Below are 15,245 nucleotides of genomic sequence, written 5' to 3' on the forward strand. Positions count from 1 at the left end.
CCAGCAAATTTAGGAACAATAAAAAAAACATAAGCCCTGTTTTATTGTTCGTAAAATAGCATATCTACAAGCTCACAACGTGTTGCATTGTGGCGCGTAATGAGGTTGTAGATATGCTATTTCTGAAAAGGTACTATTCAGATCTGACCGTCTTTTACTGTCAGCCGTTTTCTGCCTGTGAATGAAGATTGTGATCAGTGATCTCCCTGTCTCCAGGTGCTGGGTTCAGACGGCACAGAGGAGGCTATTCTACAGGCACGGCTGATGCCATGCAACCCATCTGGACTGTACGACACATTAACACACACACACACACACACACACTCTTGCGCATACACGCACCCACACGCACGCACACACTCAGCATCACAAGCACAAACATTGTACATCTGATATAACCCATTGATCTTTGATGTGAGCAAATGTCATCTCAACTGCACCATTAGCACTGAAAATGTTTTTTTTTTACAACAAGGGTTCATATTTTAGATTGTAATTAGAGAAAAGAAAAAGTGAGTGTTAAAATGTTTTCATTTGCTTCGTTCTATTGTTTTATCGCCTTTACCGTGCTAAAATGTGGGGCATGCGTACGCATGGGGGCATGCGTACAAGTGGCTAAATATGTCTTTTTAGACACAATAAGCCAGCTGTTTCCTTATTGCTATTTACAGTAACACTTCTAGCCCCCATAAGTCACATCCAACCATGAAAGGTTGCGTTGTATCTTGGGAATGGGCTTATTCTGTGTAAAATTACATATTTAGCCACTTGTACGCATGCCCCCAACCACTGAAATAAGAATCTCTAAAACAATAGAAAGAAGTAAATTAAATAATTTTAACACTCATCTTTTATATTCTTTAATTACAATCTAAAATATGAACCCTTGTTGTAAAAAACTAAAGTTGTCCTTTAAGATAATATTTCAGTGTCTTCCCCTGCAGTCCTCTGGGCGAGGACGACATTCTGATCGACCCATCAGAGCTGCTGGGGCGACGGATAGACTTCCAGCTGGTCCTGGATCAGTGCTGTGGTGTTCGCTGGATCAAAGAGGCCAGGAACAGAGGGGTCCAGATTGGGTACAAAATACAAAATATAACATTTTAACCCATTTAGGCCTGAACACATTATGACGCAATATTTTATGCTTTAAATATAAAAAATAGCATATACAAGCTTATACAAAAATAGCATATACAAGCTCACAGCGCGGCACCGAGTGCCGCGCTGCGAGCTTGTAGATCTGCTATTTTTTAAAAATCGTGAAAATTAGAATTTTGACCCGATTCTATAAGTGTCTTTTGAATCCTAAGATTTTTGGAAAAAACCTATGTTTCTATGTCAGCAATCTGGCCAGCCATCGTCAAAGAAAAGGTCCTTTTCACTTAACTGGAGCTCAGACTCAAACCTTTTCATGTGAAGGACCCCCAAAATGATATTTATTTGGCCACGGACCCGCATCTCAAAATATTTAGTTCCAGGGACCACCCAGAAGCAACATTTGAGTTACAACCGTTCGCTTGGAAAATACATATATTCAAAGATTTGCACACATTTTCATGACTTTTTCAAAAATAGCAGATCTACAAGCTCGCAGCGCGGCACTCGGTGCCGCGCTGTGAGCTTGTATATCTGCTATTTTTCACTGGTTAAAGCAGTCAATAATTCTAGGCCTAATTCTGGACCCATGAGCTGAATCCATTGAGCTTTGTCCCAATGAATGACAGTGGTGTAAAGTAACTAAGTGCATTTACTCAAGTACTGTACCTAAGTACAATTTTGAAGTATTTGTACTTTAATCGAGTATTTCCAATTTCTAATTTCTTTTACTTTACTCCACTACATCTCAGATTCAAATATTGTTAGATTTTGATTATTATTACAAAACACCTTAACCACTTCAGCCCACCTTAATTGCACTTCAGACAAGTGCAATTCATTTTAAATTTGAAAATTTGTACAATGAGACATTCTGCATAATGAGTACTTTCTACTTTTGGTACTTTAAGTACGTTTTGATACCAATATTTTAGTACTTTTACTCAAGTACATTTTGAATTCCGGACTTCTACTTGTAACAGAGTATTTCTACCATGCCGTATTGATACTTTTACTTAAGTAAAAAATGTGAGTACTTTTTCCACCACTGATGGATGAGGTGGGGGGCTACTGTCTGGCCCCCACCAACCCCAGGAATAATGGTGGTATAAGAGCAGCACCAACACTAGTATATCGTCGTTGTCGGGTGGAAACTCGTATTTCCAAATGTGTACGTTCTTTCGCAAATAGTAAAGCCCTGCTTCATCGTACAAGGCCGTCGCACAAAAGTAGTGAAAACAGCCGATCTACAAGCACACAACGCCTCGCGGTGCTTGTAGATCGGCTGTTTTGTGGCCCTCGGCTTGGTATCCTAGACATAATTCGGCCCTTGGGGAAACTAATTGGGGAACCCTGGTCTTTCTCTTGTCCCCTCAGTTTCAGGTTCTTCGACTGTGCTCAGGCTCAGTACACTCCGGCCGTGTGGCACAACATCAACCCTCTGCTGGACCACAGAGTTCACTTCACCTCCCTTCACATGTCCCACAGCCTGCTGGGACACCTGCAGAGCAGCGCCCTCCTTCTGGAGCTCTGGGGACTGCAAGGTATGTAGATCTGCTATTTTTGGCTAAAGTTCTTCTCAGAATAGGGATGCTAGAGTTCAAGTGGTTAATGTAAAAACAAGAACAAGAAGACTCACATGCATTGCAATGACACAACCAATGCATTTCTCTCTTCCCTGATCCATCATGCAGTCATACCTTGTCACCCACCTTTGTGTGATTTTTACATTAACCACTTGAACTCTAGCGTCCCTATTCTGAGAAGAAATTTGGCCAAAAATAGCAGATCTACAAGCTCACAGCGCCTTGCAGCGCGAGGCGTTATGAGCTTGTAGATCGGCGATTTTCTGGAAATAAAGAGCAGAACTAGTACAATAAGTGAAATGTCAAGTTGACTAATTATTGACAGTTTACGCGGTTAAATATCTGAAAATACACATTAACATGAATCCACCATACAGTGCATGACAAGCAAGTCTATGAATCTCTCTGTGAAATCTATGAAAAAGATTTGTATGAAACATTTTAAAAATTATGTAATGGGGGTCCTTGGGCTGAAAAACTTTGGAAGACCCGGCTTGGTATATATGGTTTCCTTTCTCAGAGGGCTGCGTCCCCCTGACATCCACCCTGGATGGAGTAAAGATGACAGCAGAGGGCATCTTCATCATTGATGAAGCGGAGTCAGACGCCACAGTGAGTTATATCATTTTCTTGGAACTGAGGTATTGTTCCATGACACTTTTTGTCTTGTTGTCCTCATAATACTAGAGACAGATTAATGCACAGGAAAAAATGGCTGCCGACAGTAGGCACGGAGCAGGAGCTCTCTGCGTACCACGCAACAAACTTTTACAGAACTCGGTAAAGTACTGAGTATGGATACTGGGACATCGATTGAAAAGGAAGGAGGATTAAATCACAAATAAAGGAAGAATTGTGACATCGAGTGACAAGGAATTAGCGAGGATAAAGCACGCAAGAATATGGCTGCGAAAGCAGCCAGACAAAGACGCGGCCCGCAGCACAGCGCACCTGAACCTGAACCTGAACTTGAAGAGGAGGAGGAAGAAGGCACCCCGCCGGGGCTTTCTGAAGTAATGCAAGAAATCAGAGCATTTCGTAAGGAATCCGCCGCAAATTTTGGAGCATTAAAGAAAGACGTAAGTGAACTAAGGCATAGCTTTGGTGAACTGAAATCACGAGTGGATGAAGCAGAGCTGAGAATAACGGCAAACGAGGAGCATGAAACGAGTATGGCTAATGTGCGTGTACACAGCCTGCGCCTCCAGAAGCAATTGGAAATGAAATGTGAACTACTGGAAAGTAAATCCAGAAAATGTAACCTGAGACTTTTTTCTGTACCAGAGCATTGTGACAGCAATGGAAGTGACACTGTGGGGTTTGTGAGGAAACTTATTGAAGAAAAGTTAAACATCAATGTTGCAGAAGCCCCCATAGAAGTGGCACATAGAATTGGACAACAACCGGGAGCAGACGACAGGCCCAGGCCAATAATAATGCGTTTCCAAAATGAGACGGCGAAACAAATAGTGCTACGGATGTCCTGGACAAAGAAAGATATGAAGATTGAAGACACAAGGATCCATTTCGATGATGACTTTACAGAAAAAGTTTACAAGGAGAGGGGACAATGCTTTCAAATAAGTAAACAATTGTATGAAGAAAATAAAATAAAATCAAGAATCGTGTATCCCGCAAAATTGAAAATATTGGAGGGAGAAGGTAAATTCAAGATGTTTAACAACCCGCAAGCGGCTGCAGAGGGGGTGCGTCGTGAATATGGCCTTAAAGTGAAAATGCCACCGGGCACGTTGGACTTGGAGGCTACACTGAAGACAGCGGGATGGGAGACAGCAGGCTCTGGGAGGAGGAGAACGCCAGAAAACGAAAAGGAGCTGATGAGAAGTGTGAAGACATTAGTGGACTCTATGAAGCGACATGGGAAAAGCAAGGATTCTCTGGATGGACAAGAAAAAGACAAAAGTTAAAGGTATGGATTTATACAGCAGACAATGCCCAGGGGGGGGGGGGAGACCGCCTCCCTGACGGGTGGTTCATAGACAATTATGGCTGAGTCGCTTGGGAATCAAATCCTAACAGGGTCTGATATGGAAGACAACATGTATGATTTAAATGACGTAGACCCAGAGAGTCATGTATTTAATTATGTTGGCGACAAGTGTAAATATTATACTGAGGACCAAGTCAAGAACAATGTTGAACTGGAAAAATCATTTTCACTAATTCATTTTAATTCTAGAAGCATGTATAAAAACTTTTCAGAGATTAGGAATTATTTGGATACATTTGGGAGGAAATTCAAGGTGATTGCTTTATCTGAGACATGGTTGAAAGAAAAGAGAGGTTTAGATTTTGAATTGAAGGGTTACGACTTACATTATACCAATAGGGCTAACAGGAGGGCTGGGGGTGTGGCCCTGTTTGTTGATAACAACCTGAGGTGTAGAGTGGTCGAAAATATGACAACCACAATTGATGATTTAATGGAATGTTTAACGGTGGAAATAGAATTAGAAGGGAGGAGGAATATCGTCATCATGTGTGTATACAGAACTCCTGGGACTAATATAGAAGTGTTCAAAGAAAGTCTGGAAGGATTAATGAATGGGTTAAATGAAAATAAGACTTGTCTGATTTGTGGTGATACTAATATTGATCTCATTAATGTATTGAAACATAAAGCTACATCAGATTTTTTGGACACATTATATAGTAGAGGGTTCTACCCATTAATCACTAAACCCAGTCGAATTACTGAGAAAAGTGCAACATTAATTGACAACATTTTTATCAACAAATTAGAAAACAATGTTAAGAGTGGATTAATAATAAAGGACATAAGCGATCATTTACCTGTATTTGTAACATATAATTGTCAAATAAAGAGTAAGAAAGAGGAACATTGTTATAGATATGTGAGAGTAAGAACAGAGGAATCAATAAATAAGTTAAAAAAAGACCTTCTAAATGAAAAGTGGAATGGAGTTTATTCAGATGGGGTAAATGTTGCATATGAGTGTTTTTTGAAAAGTTTTTTATCACACTATGATAAACATTGCCCAATAGTTCAAATCAAAAATAGGAATAGTTACAATAAAAAACCTTGGATAATAAAAGGATTACAGAATGCATGTAAAAAGAAAAATACACTTTACAAAGCCTTCATGAAATTTAGGACAAATACTGCTGAAAGCAAATATAAGGTTTACAAAAATAAATTGACAATAATAATGAGACGGGCAAAGAAAGAATACTATAACAAGAGATTAGAGGAAAATAAAAATAACCTTAAAGGTACTTGGAAAATCTTAAATCAGGTAATGGGGAATAAAAAGGCATCCACTGTTTTTCCTACTTATTTTACAAAAGATAATAATACAATTATAGAGAATATTACTGAAGTGGTAAATGAATTTAATTCTTTTTTTGTAAATGTTGGGCCTAGTTTGGCTAGTGCTATTCCACAACAAGATGAGCATAATGATGGGGAATTGGAAGGAGGAAGTAAGATTATGCAGTCCATGTATCTAGGAGAAGTGAGTGAAAGTGAAATTAAATCCATTGTAGCAAAATCAAAGAATAAAACATCAACTGATAGTGATGGGATAGACATGATTATTGTGAAGAAGACAATTGACTGTATAATTAAGCCTCTGACCTATATCTGTAATCTTTCTTTTAGTACAGGAGTTTTTCCAGAAAAGATGAAAACGGCTAAGGTAATTCCACTTTTTAAAACCGGAGACAAACATGATTTTACCAATTATAGACCAGTGTCGTTGCTATCACAGTTTTCAAAGGTGCTTGAAAAGTTGTATGTACAGAGATTGGATTCGTCTATTGAAAAGAATAATTTGTTGAGTGAGAGCCAATATGGCTTTCGGAGCAATCGATCTACAGCTTTGGCACTTATGAAAATAACAGATGAAATAACAACAGCTATAGACAATTATGAACACACAATAGGGGTATTTATCGATTTAAGGAAGGCGTTTGACACAATTGATCATCAAATATTAATTTCAAAACTGAACAGATATGGTGTGAGAGGTATAGTTTCAGACTGGTTAGTTAGTTATCTTCATAACAGGCAACAATATGTACAAATGGAGGGTTATAGTTCGGAATGCATGAAGCTTGAATGCGGGGTCCCACAAGGGTCGGTTTTAGGACCAAAGCTCTTTATTTTATATATTAACGACATTTGTGAAGTATCAAAGATTATGCAGTTTGTTTTATTCGCAGACGACACAAATTTCTTTTGTTCAGGGGTCAATTTAATAAGTGTAGCCGAAATTATTACTAATGAAATGGTTAAATTAAAAAATTGGTTTAATAAAAATAAGTTATCATTAAATTTGAAAAAAACCAAGTTTATGATTTTTTCTAACTTGAAAAAGGATGAAATTGTACTTTCTATAGATGGTGTGAATATTGAGCGAGTTTATGAATTTAGGTTTTTGGGTGTTATTTTAGATGACAAACTGACATGGAAAAATCATTTAGCATATGTAAAAAGCAAGGTGGCTAAAAGTCTTTTTATTTTGAATAAGGTAAAATATGAGTTAGACATGACTATATTGAGGATGTTGTATTGCACACTGGTCTTACCATATTTTGTTTATTGTCTTGAAGTATGGGGCAATACATACAGGAGTAATATCGTTCCCTTGATAATGTTACAGAAAAGAGCTTTAAGAATTATTCACAAAGAAGACTACAGGGCGCATACTAATAGACTCTTTATGTTATCAGGGTTGTTGAAAATTATGGATTTGATGGAACTTAGAACATTATTAGTTGCGTATAAAGCAAAAAACAGAGAATTACCAAAACAGCTGCAAAAGTTATTTGAGTTTAGTTCAGAAAATGAGGACCATAGAAGAAGATATGATTTCAAACACTTGTTTGCGCGGACAACATTAAAACAAATGTGTATCTCTGTTACAGGTATAAAGTTATGGAATGCCCAAAACAAGGAGTTGAAGAGTTGTACATCAATGTTTCATTTTAAGAAAGTGTTTAAAAGGGGGAAAATTAGAAATTATGAGCTAGAGGGTTAATATGATTATCTTTCTTCTTGCCGTGTGGGTGTACGCATGTATGTTTTTTTTTTTGGGGGGGGGGGGGTTGTGTGCGTTTTTTTTGTTTTGTTTGTTAGTCCTTGATTGTGTTTGGTTTTCTTTTTTCCTTGAATTTGATGTACTGTATATACAGAGGCCATAACAAGGGTGTTAAAATGTTTTTAACTTGATGACCGGGGCAGGCTTAAATAAGATTAATCTTCTGCCTGCTCCCTTTCAGTTCATTTATGAATGATGTATAAATAAAATAAAGTAAATTGTATGTAATGTAAAAAAAAAAAAAAAAAAAAACATGAATGAAATGAAATAAACAAAAAAATGAAAAGGCACGGAATTACAAAAGTAATGCTGCATTCACACTGAGAGATGCCAAGCTAATGGTTGGCTTGGTAATTCAATGTAATCTCTATGCAAACCAGCTTTTAAAATGTCCATGCTCCAAAAAAAAGCTTGGCAATTTTAAAAGGTGGTTTGCATAGAGATTACATTGAATTACCAAGCCGACCATTAGCTTGGCGTTTCTCAGTGTGAATGCGGTATGTAGATTTCTTCTACATGCCGGACACCATCACAGCCCTGGTTAAATCCTACTTCCAAGACATGCAGTTCTGCTTTACCACCTCTGACTTTACCACCTCTTGGCAGTGCCTGGAAGTAGGCATCATGGCGGGATGCACTATCTCACCTCTGGCATTCACGATGGCAATGGAGATCATCATTCGAGCCTCAAAATGGGTTGCAGGCGGACAGCGGGTTGACTCTGGTCAGCGCCTCCCTCCGCTCAGAGTTTACATGGACGACATTACAACGTTGACCACCACCGTCCCATGCACCAGGAGGCTGCTCGGAAAACTGGAAGAGAACATCAGTTGGGCCCGCATGAAGATCAAACCATCCACGAAGCATCTCAATTGTGAAGGGAGTGCTCTCCGACCTGAAATTCTTCATCGGCGATGACCCAATCCCAACAGTGTCTGAGCAGCCTGTAAAAAGCCTTGGCAGGTGGTATGATTCAAGCCTGAAGGACAAAGACCAGGTGCAACAACTGCGCAAAGACATCAGCAGTGGCCTGCAGTCCATCGACAACACACAACTACCTGGAAAGTTAAAGGCCTGGTGCCTTCAGTTTGGCCTCCTACCCCGGATGTTGTGGCCCCTTGCAGTTTATGAGGTCCCAATTTCAACGGTGGAGAAGTTGGAAAGAGGAGTCACAGGCTACATCAAGAAATGGCTCGGAGTTCCACGATGCCTGACCACCATAGGCCTCTATGGAGATGGCATCCTCAAGCTCCCCCTCACCAGTCTCACAGAGGAGTTCAAGTGTGCAAAAACAAGACTCCAGATGACACTGAATGAATCCAGAGATTTAGTGGTGAGCAACAACGCACCGACCTTGGCAACCGGGCGCAAATGGACACCAGCCAAAGCAGTGGAGGAAGCAACAGCAGCCCTCAAACATGCTGACATTGTGGGCTATGTTCAGCAGGGACGAGGAGGTTTTGGGCTAACAGCTACTCGCCCTGCTTGGAGTAAGGCAGCGGCACCAGAACGGAGAAAGATGGTGGTGGAGGAAGTACGCCATCAGGAGGAGGCTGGAAGATGGGCCAAGGCAGTCTCTCTTGCAAAACAGGGCCAGTGGACACGATGGGACAGTGTGGAGAGGAGGAAGATCAGCTGGAAGGATATGTGGGCCATGGAAGCGAGGCAGTTGAGCTTTATCATAAGAGCTACATATGACGTTCTTCCAACACCAGTCAACCTTCACCAGTGGTTTGGTGAAGACCCGGGGTGTGCCCTTTGTTCAACTCCAGCCACCCTAAGGCACATTCTATCAGGGTGCAAAACCAGTCTCGCCCAGGGACGTTACACATGGCGCCACAACCAAGTCCTAAAGATCCTTGCCTCCACCTTGGAGGACAAACGAGCTGCCACCAACTCCCTACCGTCACCAGCATCCAACCACCAACAGGCAACCACCTTTGTCCGTGAGGGGGCAAAGGTAACCAGGAGTGGCGTGACACCATCTGAGCGAGGCCAACTACGTTTGGCTCGCGACTGGAAGATGCTGGCTGATATTGGCCGACAACTTGTGTTTCCTCCAGAGATCGCTACAACCACCCTGAGACCTGACTTGGTGCTCTGGTCCCCTTCTCTAAAAAAGGTGTACATCATTGAGCTCACAGTACCCTGGGAGGACTCAGTGGATGAGGCTTACGAGCGGAAACACCTACGCTATGCAGAGCTCGCGGCTGAAGCACAACAGCGCGGCTGGAACACTGAAGTCCGCCCAGTGGAGGTGGGATGCAGAGGGTTTGTGGCAAGATCTACAACCAGGCTCTTTGCAGACCTGGGAATTAGAGGCCAAAGCCAGCGTTCAGCCATCAAAGCTGCATCGGAGGCAGCCGAAAGAAGCAGCCAGTGGCTTTTCATGAGGAGGAAGGACCCCTGCTGGGCCCCAAAGTAACCAAGCTAGATAGCGTTCGTATATGTATATACGATTTGTTCTTTGTTCTGGATTGATATCTCTATGCAGTTGATGCATTGATGTTGATTAAGTCCCATGAGGAGGTGGCATAACGCTATCCTCATGCTTAATCACTTTGATTGTTGTATTGCTTATTGCTTTTTGTATTGCTTTGCTTGTTGTGGGTCGCTTTGGATTTGGAGCTTCCAGTTTGGGTATTGATGTTGATTAAGTCCCACATGAGGAGGTGGCATAACGCTATCCTCATGCTTAATCACTTTGATTGTTGTATTGCTTATTGCTTAGTGTATTGCTTTGCTTGTTGTGGGTCGCTTTGGATTTGAAGCTTCCAGTTTGGGTATTGAATGATGTTGATTAAGTCCCATGAGGAGGTGGCATAACGCTATCCTCATGCTTAATCACTTTGATGGTTGTATTGCGTATTGCTTATTGTATTGCTTTGCTTGTTGTGGGTCGCTTGGAGCTTCCAGTTTGGGCATTGAGCTTCTGCTAAATGCCTAAACTGGAGCCAGGAGGTATGCGGTCAGCCTATAGGCTTGACTCAGGGAAAAGGACGCCCCTGCCTTGCACAGTCCCATGAGAAGTCTGCCATCCATAAGATGAACGATACTCTCATGATTAATTGGAAATGACGCAAGTTCGGGACTCATGACCCTGAGCTGGCCGCCTCCGGAGAGGGTGTATAGTGTATAATGGCCGAAACACCCTAAGACCTGGAGGAACACTACTGATGATGCGTCCTAGATTGAAAACTAACCCCATCCCCCCCCTCCCTTGCATCCGTCATTCACCACCAAGATGACACACACACACACACACACACACACACACACACACACACACACACACTCTCACACACGCATGTGCCTGCACAAAGGAAATTAACATCTTATCCTGTGTTTTGTAAAACCAAAAAAGCCCTAAGATGGTTGATTGGGCAAAGGTTTGTGAAGAGAGTAAAACTCCATGTTGTGTTGCACAGGTTCTCTGCCTTTGGTGCTGAGCCAAAATGTAAACAGCAGAATCATGAAAAGCAAGGAGGCTCGCAACTCACTTTAACATGCTCCAAGTCTTTATTCACAGCAGTAGCATTTCTTTCTTACTTTCTTTCTCCCTTTTTTTTTTGTCTTTTCTTTTTTTTTTTTTTTTTTTTGCTGCTGCAGTGAATAAAGATATTTAAGTGTTTTAACCCTGCTCTGGAATCAGATGTGTTCCTGCTGGCCTGGAGGTTGTTCTCAGCTGTACGTCATCATGTTGCTGCTTCAGTAGCCTGGAATCCAGACTCATTCGCTCGGTTCTGTGCTTTGTTTTTCTCACTTCGCTACTCAAGTGAGAGAAAAAAAGTGAATGGAGCAAATCAGTCTGCATTCCAGGCTACTGCTTCAGAGCTTAAAGACAGACCCGAATAACCGCAAAGGCCTCTCCATCTTATCACGGTCTTCACATTTTTGGAAACATTGTATCTGAAACACTGATGTCTGATTCTCCCCCACTGTCAGTCTCCAAACGAGGTTCAGGTGTGCAGTGTGATGGAAACCAGAGCTGGAATGTGCAGCTGTGTCTGTTTCAGGTTACAAGAATCATGTGTGTGTCTTGTAAACCAGCAGTCTATTTATCTTGTTTGGAAGTTGTCAAATTGACAGTTTTGTCATTAGAAGGGGTTCCCTCCTTATAAATATTGCAAAAGCGATTGTGAAACAATTGTAATCAGACTATCTGTTAGTCTGTCTGCATACAATATGTACCGGTACATATATATGTACACAAGTCTCCAAATGTGTCCACCAGATGGTGCCAAAAGCAATAAAACAAACTTGCAGAGACCTCAAAGGCAATGAGACACTCCTTTAGATTGATTGATTGATGATTTCAGCACTGTAGGGTCGTTCCAGATAAATTTGAAAGCAATAACATAATAATATATTAATAATGTGTGTGTGTGTGTGTGTGTGTGTGTGTGTGTGTGTGTGTGTGTGTGTGTGTGTGTGTGTGTGTGTGTGTGTGTGTGTGTGTGTGTGTGTGTGTGTGTGTGTGTGTGTGTGTGTGTGTGTGTGTGTGTGTGTGTGTGTGTGTGTGTGTGCTGTAGCATATGGCATCTGCAGGGCAAGCTTGTACTGTGAGAGCCTTACAGCAGGACTTGGAGGAGCTGAAGACAACCAACGAATCACTGAAGAAAGAGAACCATACTCTGAGAGAACAACTCAACACAGCCAAGAACGGTACTGTAGTGCAAGTACAGCCATGTGTGTAGTGTAGGCCTACTTGTTGGTTCGCTCCATGACCAGGATGGAGTTCACATTGTTCCTCCTGCATGGATCTGAAGTTCAACTACATTTTATTAGCCTGACCCTTATTTCCAGCACCTTAGTTTCCGGGAAAGCTGAAAAGTGCTTCATAAATATTAGCTATTTAGTTATTATTGCGACCATAGGTCGCAGTTAACCATGAAAACCGTCACATCTTGTCAGTAATTTCAGTAACGTCAACCTCAATGTCTATAGCTGACCTATGACATCATGATTTTGTGACGTCATATTGTGACGTCACATTACGACCTTGTCCCTTGTATGCACATATATGGAGATCCCTGATGTCATCAATATTAAGCCCATAGCAGGGAATACCCATATATTGACATATTGTGTGAGTCTCATGTGGTCTATAACATAAGACATCTATGTTGTCAGATGTCAGTCATATCCATATTTGGGAAAATATTTTCTCTACATTTTGTCCAACTTAAACAACCATCTGCAACTCCAATCACACTTGCAAATGAATTCCGTCCTGCGCATGACGCTTTTCGCCCTTAGGCGTCTTACTGGTTATTAGTGTGTTTGCCCAACAGGGCAACACACTGTAGTCCTGGGGAAACTTGATTTATTCTAGATAAACTTTATTTATTCTAGATAAACTTTATTTGTGAATAGGTTTTTACCTTGAATCAATAGGCAGGTAAACATTTGGGAGTGGTGCTAGCTGGAGTATTGGTCGAGCTTCACATGACAGTTAGCTTGCTGCAGAATATAGTCACGTCGGCAAGTACTGTAATCGGCTGGGTATGTATGTCCTCTTGTTGAAGACCGTAGCCCAATCAGGGACCAGCATTTCTGGCAACGTCATCATTAACAGCCAATGAGGGACCAGCATACCTGGTGATGCCACTGGTGATGTCAGCAGAGTTTGGTATATAAGAGCATTACTGGTAACGTCTTCATTAACAGCCAATGAGACCAGCAGGGCACACCTCTATAGAACGTTTGGAACAGGTGAATCATGTGAAGCGGACGGGTGGATTGGGTTCAAATCTCCTCATGGCGCGCTCTGCCTGCGCACAAGTAAGCCTACTTGTGCGTCAAGTGCAAGTTGGCACCTCAACAGAGTGCAGTTCAAGTTAATATAATTGGTAGCTTCTATGGTCATTGTTTCAGCTACTGTATGTCTGCATTTTCTCATTCCGCTTCTATAGTACTGATCTCTCTGTCTCTCACTCTCTGTATGTGTCTCTCACTCTCTCTCTCTCTCACTCTCTTTCAGGTGGTGGTGAGTGTGTGCGTGGGCGGTCTCTCCGTCCGAGCTGTGATGCAGATTTTGCTCGTGCTCTGAAGGTTTTCTATCACAGCATGACCTCAGTCAGAGGACAACTGCAGCGCCTGCGCCGACACAGGCCCAGCGTAAGTGTCTGTTCATTCATCCCTCCATCCATACGTCTGTCATCCATGCATGCCTCCATCCATTTAGTGCTTTATTGGACAACTATTGGAACAAGCTCCGTGGCATTGTGGTTAGAGTGTCCGCCCTGAGATTGGGAGGTTGGGGTGCAATTTGGAAGCACGCCCCTGTGACATACTAGCGTCGTATCGAGGGTGTGTCCTTGTATATCAAGCTGCCTCTCACACTACATAAAGAGATCCTGACCACACATGCTTACTTACTTACCGTACTTACATATTGGAAGTCATTGATACAGTTAAACATGTTCATCAAAATCCTGGATGACTTGGGAAAGTTATTATATAATGAGTGCCATTGTTTACTGCAGGGGTTCTCAACCTGTGGGTCGGGACCCCCAGGGGGGTCCCCAAATTATTTTGGGGGGTCTCCAGATGATTACCTTAATGTGCAACATTGTTTTCTCACTCAACAGTATACAAACCAACATAACGTTTAAGTGTATAGAGGGTATAAGCACATTTCTAAAGTGACAATTGAAGGATTTTTTAATACATCTAAAATTACAAATTAAACATGGGCCAAATTGTCAAATATTAGAGGCAGAAATTGTGAAAATAGCCGATCTACATGCTCACAACGCCTCGCAACGCGTGTAGATCTGCTATTTTCACGATAGAACCGTGTTATACAAAATGTAATGTCTGAACTCTTAGTGCTCGTCAGGGTGGGGGGTCCCCAGATAAAATATGATTATTTTGGGGGTCACGGCCAGAAAAGGTTGAGGACGACTGGTTTACTGTACATCCTGTGTGTGTGTGTGTGTGTGTGTGTGTGTGTGTGTGTGTGTGTGTGTGTGTGTGTGTGTGTGTGTGTGTGTGTGTGTGTGTGTGGCAGGAGGAATCAGACCTTCTGGGTCTAAGGTTGTTCGTAGACCAGCAGAGCCGTCTGCTGAGGGACTTCTCCGAGCAGCTGGAACAGAGCGTCTCCTCCCTCAAACAGGATGTGGCTGCCATCGTACGCAGGAAGCGAGAGCGCTCCGGAATCTGGTCGTGATTGACTTGGCGTTCACCGTTTGTCGTGCTTATTTGCATAGAGGGACTTGTGGGAATGTTAATGTCCCTCTTCAGTGGGTTACCTTGTGATTTGAAATGGTTAGTGAATGGTTCCCCAAAGCGATTTTAGCCCATCGTAGCTCACGCATGGTCGTAGAGACCAAGGAAAATATTTTCTCTACATTTTGTGAAACCCCTGACTACCATCCTCTGGATCTTATGCACAGCACCTCAACCTATTGAGCTACCTGCCAGTGAGGGTTTCATCAGTTTTGATTATCTATCAATAATTTATCTCTTGAAA

At 41.9% G+C, this 15,245-nt stretch overlaps 1 protein-coding gene across 1 annotated transcript in view; it reads left to right on the plus strand.

Annotated features, from left to right (window-relative positions):
- kif28 (kinesin family member 28) overlaps positions 1-14,942 on the plus strand; it is a gene marked incomplete at both ends in the record, with an annotated part of 35,765 nt that extends 20,823 nt beyond the window's left edge. The window contains 10 exons of the mRNA XM_080730051.1: positions 217-287; positions 945-1,079; positions 2,476-2,642; positions 3,205-3,296; positions 8,649-9,258; positions 9,541-9,728; positions 11,714-11,784; positions 12,336-12,433; positions 13,752-13,888; positions 14,784-14,942. Of these exons, the coding sequence (XP_080586177.1) occupies positions 217-287; positions 945-1,079; positions 2,476-2,642; positions 3,205-3,296; positions 8,649-9,258; positions 9,541-9,728; positions 11,714-11,784; positions 12,336-12,433; positions 13,752-13,888; positions 14,784-14,942 (1,728 nt within the window). The remainder of the gene's footprint in view (positions 1-216; positions 288-944; positions 1,080-2,475; positions 2,643-3,204; positions 3,297-8,648; positions 9,259-9,540; positions 9,729-11,713; positions 11,785-12,335; positions 12,434-13,751; positions 13,889-14,783) is intronic.
- Between the last annotated feature and the right edge of the window lie 303 nt (positions 14,943-15,245).

This window comes from Nannobrachium achirus (genome assembly GCF_963921795.1).
Source record: "Nannobrachium achirus genome assembly, chromosome: 7".
In the NCBI taxonomy this organism is placed as follows: Eukaryota; Metazoa; Chordata; class Actinopteri; order Myctophiformes; family Myctophidae; genus Nannobrachium; species Nannobrachium achirus.